The following is a 20,748-nucleotide window of genomic DNA, read 5'->3' as shown; positions in this document are numbered from 1 at the left end:
AATAATTACAAAAGCTTTAAACAGTTATTTCAAGTAGTGAAAACAATTTCTTAAAAAAAAAAAAGACCAAATACTCCATATTATGTTTTGCTGCTTTATACACAGGAATGATTTATTTTACAAACTTGTAAATTTCAACATTAGCCTGTAAAATTAAAAACATTTCTTAATCTGTCTCAAAGGCAGAGTGAACTTTATAATGATATGCTTTCACATTAACCAGTATGACAAACTATAAGAAACTTAACACCATGGTAATAGTTCAAAATAAAATTTACAGAACAGGCACTTTGAAGCTCCTGGGTGTAACTCTCACAGTTAATGTAACATGTACATATCTTATTTCCTCAAAGGTTACCAACCAATAAAGAAAATGTTCCTTTGATGCAGAAGCACAAACATTTAGGTTCCAAACACTGTGTTCTGGTTGTAATACATGTAAGACAGGCCCTAAATCAGAAAAATCTTCTGAAAGAAAATGAAAAACAAAAAGCCAGGAATGAAAGCATCTACAAAGCACTGGAATAAGGCCTTTAAGTGTTAAGTCAGTTTTAAACCCCTTCGTTCTCAGGTAAGGGATTAAGAGGCCGAGAGAGAGATCGTCTGCGAGGGTGAGGATACTGGAGGTTGGCAGTGTCAGCATCGCAAGAGTGCTCTACCAGAGGAGGAGGAAGAGGAGGAGGAGGAGGAGGAGGAGGAAGGAGCTGGGCATAACTGGACCATCTCGATCCAGCCTGTGGGGAATCCAGAGGGGGAAAGAAATACCTGAAACAATGAAGACAGAAACAAAACACCAAAACAAAACAACAGATAACAAAAAAGAAAAAAAAACCACAGAAGAAAAAGAGAAAAGTAGTAAATACAAAGAAAACCAAAGAGGAGAAAACACATGCTGGAAAAAAAAAAAAAAAGCTTTAGTATATTCATGCCAAAACTAACAACATAATAGCAAAAATCAAGACCCTTACTCAAATCAAGCTTGCTTAAGCAAGCATAAAAATTTGAAAGAAAAAAATACAATCTGTTAAACTTAAAATGTTTAAAAAGTTACCAGTATGTTACAAAAAAGACATTAATTTTATAATTTAAGACATTTTTCTAACCTCTCCAAAACATTTGATAGTCCTGTAAATTTATAAATCTAATAAGCTTTTTCTTTATTCTAAGCAATGCTCGTTTGTAGCAGCAGCAGACGTACATTTTTTAGTGCAAACATGATACTAAGAACCAATTCAAATATACTTTTACATAGCATGGCCAGATATTGCAATATGCTTTTGAAGAAATACAGTCTTTGAATACTCTTAGCTATTTTTCTGCAAAACCTTAGAACAGAACAAAATTTTGATAACTAAAAAGGCTCAAAGAATATGTCCTATTATTATTCTACCATTTTATAACTTACCCGTAATACTTATGCATTTTAGTAAAGATTTAAAGCTTTGTTATCGAGGTCAGAGTTCTACAGGTTATGAACTAAATGAAGCAGCCAACTAAAGAAAATCCTGGGACATGGAATGTGGAAGTGAATGTGCATGCACAATTTCAGCAAAATTTTAACTGCTGCTCTTATAGTATGTTTCCAAATTTTGACCTGAAGGAAATCTTAAGCCATGGAATCACACCACAAAAACATATAAGCACATATTAGAAACATTTATCTCTTTAGTGAATATAAACTGAAAACTCCCAAAAGTATTTTCATTTTACTACCAAATTATAAATGAAGCAATACCAAATATTTAATTTGGCTACAAACTGTACAATTTAATTTTACTACTACTTCCCTCACTTCTGTTACTTTACTATTACTTCTCTCCATTACTAATACTTTTAAAATATTACAAAGAAATGACAGAGTTGTACTGAATATCATCTATAAACCAATTCTACAAAAGGTAAACTAGCACTCAAAACAATCTTTTTGAAAAATATTTAATCTTCAAATTAAAATTATAAAAATTCATCATTTTAGCCTGTTTTAGAAAACAAAATAAGCCTATATTCTCCAAATAGAATAAAGTGGTATTTTCCCTCCTCCCAACTACTTATAAGGATGGTAACAATTCTTTTAATCTTAAAACCCAGGTAAATTTCAGGAACATTTCAAAAAATTGTTTTGGTGACAATGTCTCAACAAAAAGCCTCTCCATTTATATTTTCAAAGGTTTCAAATAGTGTCAATAGACTGGCTAGTACAAAAAAATGATATACATTGTATTTTTAAAGGCCTTTTGGATTGCGTTTAGTAGTAAGCAGGCTGCTGGTGTATCTTGGGAGAGGTCAAATGGCGCTGGGGAAGGGGAAAAGGAGCTCGCTCTCCATTCCTGTGTGCATGCAACAAGCAGCAAAACAGCAAAGTTACTCCAGTTAGCTGGTACTCAGCTGTGCTTTCTGTTAAAGGACATAATACAAATGGAGAAGGGAAAATGCATCACAGATCTAACACACATGGTTACTGGCACAATAAGAATACAGATCAAAACTTCAAAGCTCTTTAGAAAATATGCAGTATAGGTAACAACCAAAAAACAGTTTTTTTTCTTTTTTAATAGTATCCTTTGCTTCATGGAACCATCTCTATAATCTGATATCTTCTATGGGAACCTGAAATAGTTTTCATGCAAATACTTAAACCTCAAAATCAAATAACAGGACTTCTTTATAAAAATATAACAATATAAAGACAGTTAAAAAAAATTTAAATACAATTCTTTTATTTAAGAGGACAGTAAGATAACCACAGGACAATTAAGGTTGTGCTTTGAAGTTTCCTGATCGTATTCCAAATTACTCACAAAGGTATGTTAAAATAATTTTATCTTACAAATTCACATATTTAAAATTTGAATATGAAATCAAAAGCATGACTTTTTAGAGCACATCAAACATTCTTTAAGTAAGAATTTAAAATGTTAAAAATTCTAAAAAATCAAGAGCTCAGAATTTTCCATTTCTTCTTATGATCTCCATTAGTTTTAAACAAAAAATAATAATTTAACTTGTTCTCTTCTACAAAGCCTTAACAAATGGATTTTATTTTAAATTTCAGTTTAACCCCATTCAAAGGCTACAATGCCAGCACTAACACATTAATAATCTGAAACTAAAATCCTCAATATTATCTCATATTTCCTCTTCATCTCATACATCAAAAGAAAGTAAAATCTTAAAATTATAAACATTTCTGATCACTAAATTTCAGAATATAATTTAGTTTGTTTAATGGCCTTATAATCTACCTGTAAATATGACTAAGTAAGGCAAACACAGAACTAAAAAAGTGAATGTGAATTGAAAACTTTTTCTAGTGTCATAATTATGGGTGGAATTTCTTCATTCAATCTTAAAATCCATGAAATAACACAACTTTATTATGGTTACCAGAATGATCTAAAAAGGAAGATAATTTCTAGTTTTCCCATAAATCAGCCTACCTGCCAACAGAAGATCCATTTGATGAATTTTGAAGATTTGGGATATTTGAACCTAGGGAAGGATTTGAGTTTCCCTGCTGAGAACTCCCACTGACAGGGCTCCCATTACCTTTCAAAATACCAGTACACTTCCAATTGTCCATATAATTAGCTGAAAGGAAAATGGTCAAATACATTAACACGACTAATACCTATGGACTAATACCTATGGTCAAAGGCACTAATCTATGTTCATGTGCTTAAACGACAAAGAAACGAGACCTATAAGGTTACATTTCTTTCAAAATAAACGATAAAGACATTCATATATATATATATATATATATCTTAATTTTAATGGTTATTTTTTAAAGTCTGAAAAGAATTACTAATTTAAAAAACAAAGCTTTCACCATCCATTTCCCTTCCTTACGAGATATATATTAACAAATTCAATTCTCTAAGCCGTGGCATTATACTGTTCGTATCAAAATAAATTCTTTGTCTCCATTATAATGAAATTCAATTACTTGTATATGTAGAGTAATGGAGTTGTCTTCTTGGTTATGTAAGTATAAGTCATGTGGGTACCTAATGTCCTCAGAGATGGATATAGGTAACAAAACCTTTGGGTTTGAGTGGCTTATTCAACAAGGCCTAATTCTTTGAATGCAGAATTAATCACAGGAGACACTGAGCCCAGGAAACCCAAGTTATGGAACCTGCTAGGGTGGAACTGCATGGTTCACTAAAGCCCAGAGGCAGGAAAGGGCAGCAAAGCCCACGAAATCAAGTTACACTGAATGGAGATCTGGGGCTGCTGCTAACACAGCCAAAAATTGACCAGGGTACTCCACCAAACTGCATCGTGGAAAATAATTACTGCTTAGGGTAAATAAACTAATCTATAATTTTGAATCCTAAGTATGGGATACACTGATTATTGTAGTGCACAAGGACACCTCTACCAGGTGGATAAACATCTGTGCAATATAGCAAACAGTTATCTTAAAGATACTGCATATTCTGTTAGTTTTAGTTTTAAAAGTTGCTTTGTTTGACATGGGAACTTGAAAAAATAACTCAACTGGTAATTAACTGCTGTGAACTAGGTAAAATGATGAAAGTTCAAAATAACATAAATTAATATAAGATATAATTTGGAAGTAACTGTGGAAAGATCATCTTTTTCAAAATACTTAGTTTACATTTCTGAGTGAAAATTCTAAAACACCAATATAAGGCAATATATGTGAAATCTTACCTTTCCACAATCTTACACAGCCATCATCGCCTGAAGATGCTAGCACTGTTCCTGTTATATTCCAACTCACTCGCCAGACCTGAGAATTATGATTATCAAACTGAGCCACTATATGGATTTCAAATTTTGTTGGCCCACCAGAGGAAGTAAGTTCTTTCCTGTTAAAAAAATTTTCCTGAAGAATTCTGCGAAAAGGTTTACCCACACACACACACACACACACACACACATACTCTCTCTCTCTCTCTCTCTCTCTCTCTCTCTCCTTTCTCCTCCTCATTGAAAAACAAAACATATATATAAATGGTCTCACCTACTTATTATTTTATAGTAATATGCATATCCATACCACCACCCCCCATTAGCTCATTGGGCCATTTCATGTTCATTTGACTCCCCAGTACCTAACATGATCCTACCACTGAATAAAAGATAATCAGTGACTTTCATAGAAGAAAGCTACAAGAGGATTTTATTCCCCCAAAGCTGAGGAATAAAATAGATAATACATTTATTTAAAAAAAAAAAAAAAGAAGTAGTAAGAAGGGAAGAAAAAAAGGAAAGAACTAAAACTCACAATTCGACAATTAAAGCTAAAAAGAATGTCTTTTTCACAAGACATTTCACAAGAATGTCTCTAATTTTCCCTTAGATTGCCACTTCTCATCCATTCAAACATGTATAGAGTACCAATTATATTGAGGATATAATTCATTGTTAGTATAAGTCTAAATAAAACACAATTAAGAAAACATGAATTTCTCTTTACTCAATTCCTCATGCCCAATAGTCATATATTTATAAATGAAATGTTCATTAACAAACCCATTCTTCAGATCAATTGCCTCTTCTACATTCTCCTCCACAAATGAAAATAATCAAGAGTTAAGAACACTTTCTAATTAGTAATTTTTGAAAACTCACCTCACAGGCTTTAATGTAAAAATTCTCACATCTTTGGTTGCTATGGCCAGAATATGGTAAGACCTTCCCAGGTTTGGAGCAAATGCAATATCATGGACAGGATCTGTAACTGTCATGAGGGTTTCAGCTTTTGCATATTTCCTAACAAAGAAAACAATTTACATTAAAAATTGCAGAAATAAAAAATTTTTAAATCCACATGTTGAGGTACTTCAACTTTTTTTATATTGCTCACAATGAAGTAGTGTTGACCTCTGCAGTATGTAGTATATTGAAATCCTAACATCTGAAACTGACCTAATTTGGAAAAAGGATCTTTTCAGATATAATTAAGACCTCAAACTGAGAACATCCCCTGGATTTTCAGTAGGCCCTAAATCCACTGTTGAGTGTCCTTATAAAAAACAAGAGGAGAAACAGAGACACAGAAAAGAAGGTCATAAGAAGACAGAAGTAGAGACTGGAATTAGCTGCCATACACCAAGGAACTCCTGGAGCCACCAGAAGCTTGAAGAGACAAGGTAGGATTTCAGAAGAAGCACAGCCCTAACAATACCCTGATTTCAGATTTCTGGCCTCTAGCAAGGTGAGAATAAATTTGTTTTAAGCCACCAATTTGCAGTGATTTGTTACCATAGCCCTAGGAAACCTATATAAGCAGCCAGGTTTCTTCGGCTGATTTTTTAAGTTTAGCTCAAAACACTTTAACAAAAACTAAATTAGAGTAAGATCTTGATTTATCTTTTTTAAGAAAAGGGTAACTGAATTTCCTGAGTATTTGAGTGTGAATAAAAAAGCAGGAACAGAGCTTTTTAGTGGTTAAAAAGTAATCTATACCAAAGTCTACTTTCATCATTACAATTCTATTTTTATATCTGCAAATAGAGAATAAGAAGACAATTGAGATAGCGAATCAGAGTTTTCCATTATGTCTTTCTATGTCTTCAAGTGACTATGTGGACAGAACTGAAGCGCTGCGTGTTGGAGAGGGGGTTAGAGAGATGTTCCTATCTCACCTTTCCACCATCCTCCTCCGAAATACTAGTGTTCCCAACATTCTCTACTTGGCCTTCCTTTCATCCCAACATTCTTTCTGAAGTATCTCCAAGCTAGTATGCACCTCGAGGCTCCCTTCTTGACCTCTTCTCATCCTATACATCACCCTGAACAATCTCATCTACACCCTGCTTCTACTATGTGGTCTTGACTCCTCTATTTGACCTTAGACTAGTCATTTTACCTTGCTGGTCTCACTTTCTTCATTTGTAAAATAGTGCTAATATAAAAGCTACCTACCCTACTCATGATTGTTAACATTCAAATTTCATAATATATGTGAAAATGCCCTGAAACCTACATAAATGCAGGGTACTTGTATCATTATCAAGTCGCCAACAAATAATATCCAATATTGGTTAATTTGACCAATGATTCCTGTGTATTAAAAGGTGTCACTACTTTCAAAAAGATCAATTAGTTATAACTGAATGCTTCATAGTCTACTATCACATATCTTCCACGTAACATGTTCAATCTGTTAAACAACTTACTTCAAAGAATCAGACCAAACAAAATCCAATAGGTGAACTCAAAAAGGTCTAATAACTTCCTAATCCCTCCCCACCACACACGCGTGCGCGCGCGCACATGCGCGCGCACACACACACACACACACACACACACACACAGTTACCTAACCAATGCCACTTCCCCATCATTCTAGACTCAGAAAATGCCAGACGCATGCTGCCTGACTCCCTTCCAGCTAAAGCATGGGTAAGTGACCCAATTCTGGCAAGAAGGACCCAATGTAAAAGACTGCAAAGATGCATCTATAAAAGTTTCTCTTCCTAATACAAAAAGATTTATGAAAGGAAATGTCCTTCTTTATATTTGCACGTGAAACCTGAAACTCTTGGATCCTAAGAAGGAACTGTTGCTAACACACTGGATGACAGCAAAAAAAATGGAAAACAGAAAGGCCCTTGATAACATCACTGAGCAACTGAGACACTTAACTAACCCCAGAACTTCTCTGGGCTCTTTGTTATATGCAATAGTACAGGGGATCCAGTCCCTAATCTAGATTTATTCTCCCAGCTCAAATACAACTTTAGATTATCTTTATCACTGGATTCTTTTAACTATTTAGGTACTTTCTACCTGCCCTGTATTTTCTTCAGAACTAAATGCAAGTTCTTTATCCTTTCATTCAAATATTATTGATGAAGTACTTTTTATTCTCCTATGTTGTTTTAGAAATGGTCCACCTTTTAAGTTTTAGATTTATGGCTCATTATTCACTCTGTTCAGCTAAGGCTGAAAGAAATTAACAATAATAGCTCTTCATGAAGCCTCTTTAAAATATGCTGGTAATGTGGTTCATAGCTTTGGTATCTTAAAAATAGTTACAGAGGAAGGTTTCTATATTCTAGAAATGTGCTGGCCAATATAGTATCCACTAGCCACATGTGCCTATTTAAAATTAAATTGATAAAAATTAACAAATTCAGTTTCTCGGCTGCAGTAGCCACATTTCAAGTTTCAATAACTGCATGTGGCTAATGGCCTCTGCATTAGATGTGCCAATATGGACCATTTCCATCATCACAGCAAGTTCTATTGGACAGCACCACTGTAGACAGAGCCTCTCTGAAAAATTCAAGAATCTAGGAAGGTAGAAGGCAAATATAAGAACCCCCTAAAAACCCAAGTAGTAACATTCTAAATTACAGAGCCTATGAGAATTATAATTCTCTTCTATTTCAGACCTCATCCAGTATCTGACAACTAGACCCAAGAATTTTGTCCAGCACATGTGAAGCCCACCCAGTCACCTGATAGGTGCTCTTTTCTCCCATAAGACTCTGAGTATACCTCTGACACAATGTTTATGTCTCTGAGGTGTTAAGAGATATCTTAACATGACCAAAATTAGATTTTCCCATGCTAATACACTCTACCCAAATCTACCCTCTTTCCAGTGTTCCTTATCTCAAGAAATTACACATTATCCATTAACTATGAAGCCAGATCCTTGGAAATCATCTGGATGGCTCGCCCCTTCTTCTTCACTTCCCAAATCATTAGACCCTACCGATACCATTTCTTAAATTATTCTCCAACTGTCTACTTCTCTCCATCCCCACTATCACTACTCTATTCCAAAGCCACTATAATCTCCCACCTGACTATTATCACAGCATTCTAGTCCTGAATCTACTCATGTTCCCTTCCAAAATACTTTCCACATCTATAGAAGAATTAAACTATCATTTGTCCCTGTTATTCCCCAACTTAAATATCTTTCAATGGCTTCATATTACACTTAAGGAAAAACCTAAACATTGAACACTAAGTCTTGCAGATATAAACTTTGTATATTTCTCATCACACTTCTTTTTGCCTGTTATGTTCCAACCACAGTAAGAAATATATTGGCTCTCTCTTATTCATGGACCTCATGCAGTTTTCTCCATCTGGAATGTTTTTACCCTCCTTGTCTGGCTAAATTCTACTCATCCTATAGGTCTTCTTTTGGGTGATCCTTCCCAGCCCCCTCCCCGCCAGGTATAAGCTGTTAACATCCCAATTCTCCTAGTTTATAAAATTTATCACCATTTTTCACTTTTTTGTATTTGTTTTTCTCACAAGATGGTACATATCAGGAAATCAACTACCTTGTCCTCTATATCGTTCAATTTTATATTATCACAGCCTATTACAGAATGTGGCATATCACAGAAAAATCAGATAATATGTAATGAATACTACATAATTCAGTTAATAAGTAAAGCAATAACGTTTTTAAAAATTAAATGCAATTTGGAGCAATTTTAAAACCAAAGCAGTACTGACCTGGTGTTTTCATTATATTCGAAAATCTGAACCTTGGCCATTGCATTTGGACTACTATCATCACTTCCTACAGCTATCATGGGGGAATGAGCACGAGAGCTACAAATAAAGAGTAAAAAATGTTTTACATAATGATTAAACTAATATACATTTAATTCAGAGAATTAAAAAAATACTGGCATTAAGCAGGTCTACAATCCGCAAGTCAGCAAGACACTACTAGTGTGATTAAATTCCGCCATACATCCAACACAGCAACACCTTGGGAGGGTGTATCCTTGAGAATGCTCAACATGGAGACTGAAGATACCATCCTTTTGCATTGTTTTTACCACACTTTCTTATAGTGGAGAAAGAAAGTAGCTTTTTTCACAAAAGATTTTTTTTTTAAATAAATAACCCACCTATAAGGCCTTCAAATTTTTCTTCTGGAAAGATTTGATCATTAACCCTGGAATGAAAAGGTAACCCTACGGTGACCGAATTCAGGACAGAAAAGATTTTAAGTGCTTTGTACAAAAAAAAAAAAGAGAGAGAGAGAAAGAGAGACTCTGATGAAAGAAACGTAGAAAAAGAACACTCCTCAGAGAGGCATGCTCCCCACATGCCATTCTCTTCTTTAGACTCATTTTTAAAAGGCAAAAGATAAGCAATAAGAAGATGAATTCTACTGAACTCTAGGTTAAATGATGTTTTTTGTTTCTATGCCTAATTACCTAGATATTGATATCCTTTGCCTCCCTCATATAGATTAAGAAATATCTCTGATTATGACACCCTTGTTTAAGCTTTGACCTTCTTGGTACTGTGATCTGCCAACTTGTAAAGCTGAAAACAAAATATGGTAATGAAAAAAGAACTAGTTTAGTTCTTTATTACTAAAGCTTTATTACTAAAGCTTCTGATAATAAATCAAGTCACTGTGGGTGTTCAGAATGAGTCACCCCGAGATGCATCTCTGTGGTATGCAGACTGTTTTGAGCTAAAGGCAACTTTAGCCTCTGGCCTAAGAGAAACTTCTTCCCCAGCTACCTAGAAGAATGTGAATTTGAAGAGATAACTTCTTTTGATCTATCTACAGGCAGGGCAAACTTTTATTTACTATTTACTTCTTCTCATCATTCTGCAATGATACTTTTAAGTACTCAAGGCACCTGCCTCATCCCTACCTCAGGATGTCTTATATACTCATGTTTCCTTTTCTATCTTTCAATCTCTTGTACATGTGGAGTCTCTGACTTGCTCGTGTATGTGAGGTTCCCATACATATGTATGTAATAAATTTGGTTATTTTGTTTTGCTAATCTGTCTCATGTCTATTTAATTATTAGACCAGTCAGAAGAGCCTTGAGGATGGAGGAAAGTTTGTTCCTCCCCTATGTCACCTAGTATAAGAAAAATCTCAGGTAAACTGCAAAGTACTATAGTAATAAAATAAAATTACAAGTTCTTTATAACAATTGTTGGTCATTTAAAGAGATGTAATTCCACAGCAGTTTCTATATCTCACAAATATAACTTTCTAACAATGCTAAATATTTGAGAGGACCAAAGTACATTGACAGTAACATATTCTAAATTTACTGAAAATATCTTTTAAAACATTTCAAAATCAAATCATAAAACATCTAGGTAACAACTGAATTGAGGATTACCTCATTCGGACATCCAGAAATAAGATGTTCACATTTAGACCATTTTCCACATGATTCAAACCTAAACAGTGAGAAAAACCATCCAACTCTCTTTATATTATAGTAGACAGCACCTGCGTTCCCTTCCCCTAAGGTTCCATGGAAATGATGAAAGAATACCACAACAGTGCTAGAAATCAGAGTGTATCATCAGAAATCCAGAAATTTGGAAGAATTCCAAGGAGACAGGAAGCAGGAGATGAGAGAAAAAATGCAAAGGAGAAAAGAGCACATGTCACTATCAGTAAGGAGGAAATTCCAGAAGCTCCAATCTCTAATCAACAAATGCAAAGAACAGGAATGAGTCGTGAGGTAATCATGAAGTGATTCATTTAAAAGACTGCACCCCCTGAAGATTGGAAAGTGACTGCTCTAGGCTAAAAAAAACTCTGCTGAAGAACCCTAGTCAGATGATTTAGAACTTAAGAGGAGTGATATGAACTTGAAATAAAGTAGTACTCCAAAACTGGCAAGGAGAGGAACAACAAGGAGCAAAATACATTAAAGTGCTCCATCCCCAAAGTCAAGTCCTCCTGACTTTGGCAGTTTGGGGGTTCTCCAGCCTGCCAGGTCCTTCTTGGTCTACACTCCCAACAAAGAAATCTTGCTAACCCATACCACTTAATCAGATTAAACACAGCCAACTCTCTAGGTAAGAGAGTAAGCTGTTAAGAAAACATAGCACCTAACAGGAGAAAAATACCTATACCAGTTTTCTCTACTAGCCATAATAGTCTCTTGTTCATAAACACAAATAGATAAGTCAAGACTAATACCTACTTAAGGAAAACAAGAAGCATGAAAGATAAAGACCAAGATATACAGATCTTTGAGAAAACAGATATAGCCAATCCTCCTCGTTTGCAGATTCTATATTTGTAAATTGACCTATATTCTAAAATTTATTTGTAACTCCAAAAATCCAATAGTTGGGGCTTTCACAGTCATTCACAAACATACCTGAAGCAGCTCTGCAAAAATACTGAGTTGCCTGACATACGTGTTCCATGCTGAGGTAGAAGAGAGCAAGGCTCTGCCATCTCGTCTCAGCTCTCATACTGAAAACAAGTCTCTTTTATCACCATGTTTTCTGCATTTTTGTGCTTTATGTTGGTGAAGGTGTAATCAGAGAAAACGACATCATAACAATTAAAAATGATTGCCAATCCCCCACTGCACCCCAGCCCCTAAAAAATGAATAGATGGTATAAAAATATGTGCCTGGAGAAGAAGCTGGAGATCTGGGAGATAGAGTAGTAAATCTCTAAACAATTTTAAAGAAATAGAGAGTAAATTCAGGAAAAATCAAAGATGAGTTCCAGAAAGACAAAACAGAGATAACAGAAGAGAATAAATTATCAAAGAATCATAAGATATCCCCAATTTGAGACAAGATCTTTTATTTTGAAAAGAACCATTAAGCATCAAGCAGGATGAATCAAAAGAAACAAACACCTAAGAGTATACATCTAGATTTACTTTAATAGTTTTTCGGGGATGGAAGGGACAGAAGAAGGCATGTATATATAGATAAAATACGAGTAGCTCTGAGTTATTATAGCTGGCTGATGCATATTTGAGGATCTATTGTACTTCTACTATTACTTTTGGTATATCTGAAACTTTTCCTAATAAAAAATGTTTTAAAAGAAAATATACCTAGAAACACCCTGGTTAAATTTTTAAATTCTACTACCTCAAACAACCTACAAAGCAATCCCAGAAGCTTAATGGCCCAAATGCGAAGGGCAAAACCAACAACCTTTCAGAATACACTGGACAACCTCAAGGTGGAAAAGAATTTCTCAAATAAAACATAAAACAACACCATAACAATAAAGGAACAACTAATAAACGTGGCTACGTTAAAATTCAGAACTTTCTGTTGACTATAAAAGTCATCATAGTGTCAAAATGATAAACCACAAACTAGAGAATATGCTTGCAACAGATTTCAAAGTATAAGACAAAAATCCTAAAAACTTTCAGAAAGAACAAGATATCTACAAAAGAACCAACATCTGACTGACCTCAGACTTCTCATTAACAACACCTAAAGTTAAAAAGATACAAAACAGTATCTTTGAAATTCTTACACTTTGAACTTAGAACTCTAAAACTAGCCAAACTACAATTAAGCATGGCATAAAATGAAGACATTTTCAGGTATCTAGAATTCAAAGAGTTTCCCATCCATCCTGTATGAAAAAAATTTACTTTAGGAGGTATGCCACCAAAATGGAAAAAAAAAACCCACAAAAACTAAAGACATATGTGATATGAAAATTGTGACAGCCAAGTATAACTCAGAAATAAACAAATCGAGAAAGAAAAAAAGCATTCATCCATCAGAAGTTAACACCAGATTATTCTGTGTGAACAAATTTTCATAAAACAGATTACATTTGCACCTATAATGAGTATTTACATAATCTAATACTGCAAATTTGGTTGTTACTTAATTTTTAGAATCAACTTACAATCAAAACATAACATAAACATTAAATGACAGAATGTAAATACAAATGTTGTAAATCTTGTCAATATACAAGCAACACAACAAAATGTTAGGAAATGGAAGGGGTGAGGTAGAAGTAAAATAAGCTAATTTCCTCTTTTAAAAAGTGAGTCCATATATAGCCTAAAAATTGATAAATCACCAAGTAGAGCAAGACTTCACTTTGAAATTATGATTACCAATATAACTAAAACAACTATCAGCATTTCCACAAACAAGATAGCTAGTGACACCTTGAGAAGTGGAACACTTTATAAATGTGCTAAATTTATCTTTCTTATAGTAAGTATAGATGTATAGCAAGAACCAGAGATAAAAGTAAATCATTAAAAAATAAAATAGTGACTACCAGAATTAAAATCTAATAACAGTACTATTACAGCATTTGTTGTTAGAGGATAGGGGAACTTTTACTTTTCATTTTGTACTCTTCTAGATTATTTGAACTTTTTTCTTTACCAAGTGATTCATTATTCAATTTTAAAAAATAGCTTAATAAAAAGCAACTATGGTATAGTCTTTGGGTCACATTCTATACAGCAATTAAGGGAATAAGGTAGGACTGACTAGATATACCAATATATGGGAAAATGCCCATATTTGTTAAGTTAAAAAGGCAAACTGCAAGGAAAAAAAAAAGTATGTCTATAAATGTCTGTGTTTTGTGTTTATCTGTACATGACAAGATATATCTGTGTTTATTTGCACTTATTTGTTTATAAATGCATTAAATATGTATTTGTACATTCAGGAGAAAAGACCAGAAGGTATACACCAAAATATTTTAAATGGTTAGCTTTTTCTGTTCAGTAGAAATAGGTAGACAAGACTGGTTGGAGGAGAGAGAATTTTTATTCTATGTATTATATATTTTTAAAAAAACAAAACTAAGAAAAGCATTTTTAAGAAAATAAACCATCAAATACTTAGCTTAGCTTAAAAATTACCAATTTATTTTACTAGAATTACATTATCAGTTTCTTCTGTAAGCTTACCTTGAAGGATTCCAAGAAATACAACTACAGCTTAGCTTACATGATATCTCATGCTGCAGAGACCACTGGCTGAGATTCATGACATCTGGTGCCTCATATATTCTTACTATACCATCTGCTGAGCAGGTTGCTAACATAAGACCCATATGCTTAGGAGCAAATTTCACATCGGTAACGGATGTTCTGCTATCCACTAGAGTTGTCCTCTTAACCTGAAAAAAAAATTAACAATTTAAATTATATACAGTAAGTCCACTCCAGCCCCCCACCAACCCTGATCTGAGGTTTCACTACTCATAGTTTCAATTATCGGTGGTCAGCCACAGCCCAAAAATATTAAATGGAATATTCCAGAAATAAAAATTCATAAGGTTTAAATTGCACACCATTCTGAGTAGCATGGTTATCTCTCACCATAAGGCTCAAGACATGATTCATCCCTCTGTCCAGCATACTGACCTCACTTTGTATCAGTACGTAGGCATTGTGTTATCTCACATCATCACAAGAACAATGAATATAATACAATAAGATATGTTGAGAGACCACACTCACATAACTTTTATTACACTATATTGTTATAATTGCTCTATTTTATTGTTGTTGTCAATCTCTTCCTGTGCCTAATTAATATATTAAACTTCATCAAAGGTATATATATATATATGAAAACCCAATATACATAGGGTTTGGTACTACCAGTTTCAGGCGTCCACTACATATCTTGGAATGTATCTCCTGCAGAAAAGGAGGGACTACTATACAAAAAAAAAAAAAAAAAAAAAAAAAAAAAAAAAAAAAAAAAAAAAAAGGATGGTACAGGCCCTAAAATCACACAGAACTCCTCTGTCATTTACTAGGTATATTACCATAACTTGGACCACCACTATGTACTTTTAAGAGAAAGCATTTACTAGAGGCCAAGAGAATGGTACAAAGCTGGCTTGGTGATAATTACAGAATTCCATGATAGCATTTATAAGTTATTTTCTGGTACCTAGATGATTTTTAATTGAAAACATCAATAAAATTTGGAAACCAATAGCCTACTGTCTATCTATGGTTACCAAAATATATCTTAAGGACTCTCAATATTAAAAGAATATTACATAAACTTCAAAGGTAGAATCTTTGCAAATTTTTGTCTACAAACACCACTGAATAATTAATACCAACACAAATGCTGAACCATTAAATGTATTAATGGCAGTTAATTTAATGAGATATAAATAAATATATCTTTTAAGTTCAAATAAAAATCCTTTATATGCCACCACTCCTAAACCTAACTGATCCACCTCAGACTGACTGCTAGAAAAATGACTTCTATAAATTTCCCTTCTTTCCTCTTAAGCAGTTGATTTGTCTTAGAGAGGCCCTAGTACCTAGGCAATGAGAGCAATCCCTTCTATCATTAAAAAAGAATTATAAAACAATATGACTAGCATGCAAACTACAAACCTACAGTAATTAAAACAGCATGGTACTGTCATAAGGAGAAACATATTAACCAACAGAATAGAATAGAGTCCAGAAACAAACGCTGCATATATGGTCAACTGATTTTCAATCGAGGTCCAAGACCATTCAATGGGAAAAGGACAGTCTTTTTGATAAGAGGTACTGGAAACACTGGATATCAAATGCAAAAGAATGATTGGACCTTTACCTCAGACCATACACAAAAATTACCACAACATGAATCAAAGACCTCAATAAAAGAGAAGCTAAAAATATAATGCTCTTAAAACTTTGAGAAAAAGTCTTCATGACATTGAACTTGGCAATGATTTCTTGAATATGACACCAAAAACATAAAAAAAAAGAAAAAAAAACAGACTTCATGAAAATTCAAAACCTGTGCATCAAAGGATACTATCAAGAGAGTGAAAAGACAACTCACAGAATGGGAGAAGATATTACAAATTATATATCTGATAAGGGATTAACATCCACAATATGTAAAGAACTAAAACTCAACAACAAAAAATAAATGCCCCAATTAAAAAATGAGCAAAGGACTTGAATAGATATTTCCCTATAGAAGTAACAATTCCAATGGCGGGCGAGCGGGGGGGGGGCGTACCCCTACACCAACAAACAATTCTCAGACACCAACAAGTCTGAGATGAATTCAACTAAATTCAGGTCAAGGGGCTCAGTCCTACAAAGCTGCTCCCACCCACCCATCACTTCAGATGCCAGTCACAATCCCAGGTGGTTACCTGTGCTGCTAACTGATTGGCTATAAATCAGAGGTTCAAGAGCTCCTCCTTAGGTTCAATTTGCTAGAGCTGCTCACAGAACCCTAAAACATTTTACTTACTAGATCACTGATATATTATTATAAAAGAATATAACTCAGGACCAGCCAGATGGAAGAGATGGAAGATACAGGGAAAGGTCAAGGAGCATCCATGCCCTTTCTAGGCATGTCACTCTCCCCAAATCTCCACGTGTTTGCCACCCAGCTCTCCAAACCCTGTCTTTTTGGGGTTCTATGAAGGCCTCCTTTCATAGGTATGATTAATTCATTGGCCCCTTTACCTAGGAACATCTGATTAACTCATTGGCCCCTCCCCTCTTCCAGGAGATTACTGAAAATTCCAACCCTCTAATTGCATGGTTGGCTCCACTGGCAACCAGAGCTCATCCTTAGGTGCTTTAGAAAAGTCACACGGTAACATAACAAAATACATCTTTATCACTCTCGACACTCAGCAATTCCAAAGGTTTTGGGAGCTATGAGTCAGGAACCATGAACGTAATTATAAATCACAATATCACAAGATATACAAATGACCAATTAGCTCATAAAAAGATGTTCAACTATTAGGGAAACTGCAATTCAAAACCATAAGACACCACTTCACACTCACTAAGACTCAAAAAACAAAAAGTAAGAAGCACTGGCAAAGATATGGAGTAATTGGAACCCTTGTCCATTACTGGTGGGAATGTAAAATGGTGCAGCCACTGTGGTAAACAGTTTAGTAGTTCTTCGAAAAGTTAAACATAGAACTACCATATGACCCAGCAATTCCACCCCTAGGTATATATCCAAAAGAATTGAATGCAAGGTCTCAAATAGGTGTCTATATGCCAATGCTCATAGCAGCATTATTTACAATAGCTAAAAAGGTGAAAACAACCCAGCATTCCATCCACAGATAAAAGGATAAACAAAATATGGCATATACACACAACAGAATATTATTCAGTCATAAAAGGAATGAGGTTAATATATGCTACAACACAGATGAACCTTGAAAATATTTTGCTTAGTGAAACAAGACAAATATTGTATGATTCCACTTATATGAAGTACCTAGAGCAGTCAAATCCAGAGACAGAAAATAGATTACCAGGGGCTGGAGGAGATACAATTTAATGGTAGAGAGTTTATGTTGGAAATGATGAAAAGTGTGGTATGGATATCACATAGTATTATGTACACAGCATTGTGAATGTAATTATTAGCACTAAATTATACAATTACAAACATTTAAAATTATAAGTATTATGTTAGGTATATTTTATCATAATTTTAAAATGCAGCAGGAAAAAAAAGGTATTGTCAGCATACTGGAATTATGTGAGGGAAAGTAGGAAGGACTGGTAGGAATAGAGAGGAAAACACTGTATTTATGTCCTTATAAAGACATGGAATATCTCCAGAAGGATATACAAAAACAAAAACAAAAACAAAAACAAAAAACCTGTAACAGTGATTGCCTCTGGGAGAGAACTATGTGACCACAGAAGAAGAAGTTCTCACTGCATACAGTTTTCTGTATCTTTTAAATTTTATACCTGTGGCTGAATATCTATTGTGAAAAATAAAGAGGAAAAAAAAGAAAACATAGGGATGGGTCTTAAAGGTAGCCTAGTTCAATTCTCTCACTTTATAGACAAGGAACCTGAGCAGCAAACACATTATACTCTTGCCTAAAATTCAAACGCCCAATCAGGGAAGAGCTAGAGTTAAAGCAGAAGCAGATAAAGAAGAGTATATTTTGTAAAAAAAAAAAAAAAAAAAAAAAAAAAAAAAAAAAAAAAAAAAAAAAAAAAAAAAAAAAAAAAAAAAAAAAAAAAAAAGAAAAGAAAGAAAAAAAGAAAAGGTAATCACAAAAGAGAAAAAAAGATTTTTAGAATTTTAGAGTATACTAAGTATTTGACAAAGCGAATACTCTAGATTCATCATGAAAGTCACAATTAAACAATGCCATGGGTATTCCTGAGTACCATTTCAGGCCCAACACAATATCAAATAAAGAAGAAGGAGAAAAACATGTTAGAAACAAAGATGGAATTGACGAACATAGAGGGAAGTGGTAACACCTTATCAAGTGCCTGAAGTGTTCTTGAGAAAACTAATGCTCCTTGGATGATCGTGCCCCACCCAAACCTTTTCCCCAAAAAATGAATGAAAATGAACGAATATCTCACCCAATGACTCTGTCCTCGCAGTTTATCATTCGATTCTCCTACTATTTCTTCCCATACAGCAGCTGTTCGGTCAAAAGAACAGGAAGCCAAAACCTGTCCAAATTCAGGATGTGCCCATGTCACACGCCACACAGACCCACTATGTGTCTAAGTGATTAAAAATAAAAAACAAAAACTGAGTTTACTCATATTTCACACATATAAGGTTTTACTTGAGGAAACAGAATAGATATGTTTACTTCAGTAAGAAGAGAAAGCGATTCAATTTAACATTTAAATAAAAAGTTAAACTAGAACTTTTTAACTTAAAAATATTCTACATTTAGGACTGTAGCCCTTCTGGAATGAAGTTCTTCTAACATTTTACTGATAAAGAAAAACCCAGGTGGATAAAGTTGACTTTTTCCAGTGCTAATAATTACAGAGATCGGCTTCAGAGTTTAGCCTGACCAAGCTTTTAAACAGATTCTACAAGTCCGCTATTTTTTTTTATTTGTAAATTATCTCTACAGGAAACATCCACCTAGTAAAATAAATAAAAGTAAAATAAAATAAATAAGCATATAAAATTATTTGCCTAACAGTATACAGAAACTACAGCAACAAAATGCTTAAATGATTCTGATGTCTGTCTCAATAAACTATTCTAGGAAAAGAAGGAATGGGTGAGCAAATACAGAGAAGCCCAAATCCTTATATTCTGAGAAAATAAAGCTCAGTAACAGTATCCTTATATGTGAAAAATGTCAAATTACTATTCAACTCCTCATATTGATAAAAAAAGAAAAAGAAAAAAACATCTTAAAGAATTTCACATCAACTGAATTTCATTTCTGCTTTCCAGTAAAAATACCATTTGACAAGCATCAGCCCACCAATTATGTTCACAAAATCTGTTTCACGCTTCTGCATATCTAACACTTTTACACTCAACAATCTCAGAATACTTCCGTAATTTATTAATTTCTACATGGTAACAATGCCATCAACCAAAGATAAACTTTACACCCTTATTTTTTATCCTTTGTCCATTTTTTCTGGTTTCGCCTTTAATTCTTGTTTATACAGACTATCAAGTAAAATGCACTAGGGCAGTGAGATTTTGTTAAATGTCAAATTCCCAGTAAAGCACAATCTAACAAATAAGGGTTACAGAAAAATGTTCATCGCAATAAAAATACAACTTAAAAATCCATTAGTTAAGCAAAACAGAATACATTTGTTGGTATAATTTGAGTCTTATTGCTATATTTATGTTTTTAAAGAGCCTTTGAAAACATACCAAAGTACTTATGAAATATTTTGTTAAACTGAAAAGCAAGAAATAGGGGTTTCTTTTTGGAATGATAGAAAGTTTTGGAACTAAATAGAGGTGGTAGCTGTACAACACTATCAGTGGAATAAATGCCACTGAACTGTTTACTTTAAAATGATTAACTTTATGTTGTATAAATGTCATCTCAAAAAAAGGAAGCAGGCAAAAGATTTAGATAGACACTTCACTAGAGAAGATATATGAATGGAGAATAAGCACATGAACACATAATCAACACTGTTAGTCATTTAGGGCATACAAATCAAAACCAAATGCAATACCACTTCACATGCACTAATATGGCTATAATCAAAA

At 33.9% G+C, this 20,748-nt stretch overlaps 1 protein-coding gene across 1 annotated transcript in view; it reads right to left on the bottom strand.

Annotated features, from left to right (window-relative positions):
- CEP192 (centrosomal protein 192) overlaps window positions 1-20,748 on the bottom strand; it is a 162,506-nt gene that overhangs the window by 133,654 nt on the left and 8,104 nt on the right. The window contains exons 3-8 of the mRNA XM_039846883.1: window positions 19,119-19,265; window positions 14,670-14,881; window positions 9,463-9,561; window positions 5,605-5,745; window positions 4,681-4,838; window positions 3,438-3,588 (exon numbers count right to left, since the gene is read on the bottom strand). Coding sequence (XP_039702817.1) covers window positions 3,438-3,588; window positions 4,681-4,838; window positions 5,605-5,745; window positions 9,463-9,561; window positions 14,670-14,881; window positions 19,119-19,265 — 908 coding nt within the window. The remainder of the gene's footprint in view (window positions 1-3,437; window positions 3,589-4,680; window positions 4,839-5,604; window positions 5,746-9,462; window positions 9,562-14,669; window positions 14,882-19,118; window positions 19,266-20,748) is intronic.

The sequence above is a fragment of the Pteropus medius genome, unplaced genomic scaffold (genome assembly GCF_902729225.1).
Source record: "Pteropus medius unplaced genomic scaffold, Ma_sr-lr_union100, whole genome shotgun sequence".
Lineage (NCBI taxonomy): Eukaryota > Metazoa > Chordata > Mammalia > Chiroptera > Pteropodidae > Pteropus > Pteropus medius.
Note: the sequence above shows the minus strand (reverse complement) of the source record. Positions and strands in the feature narration are given on the sequence as shown.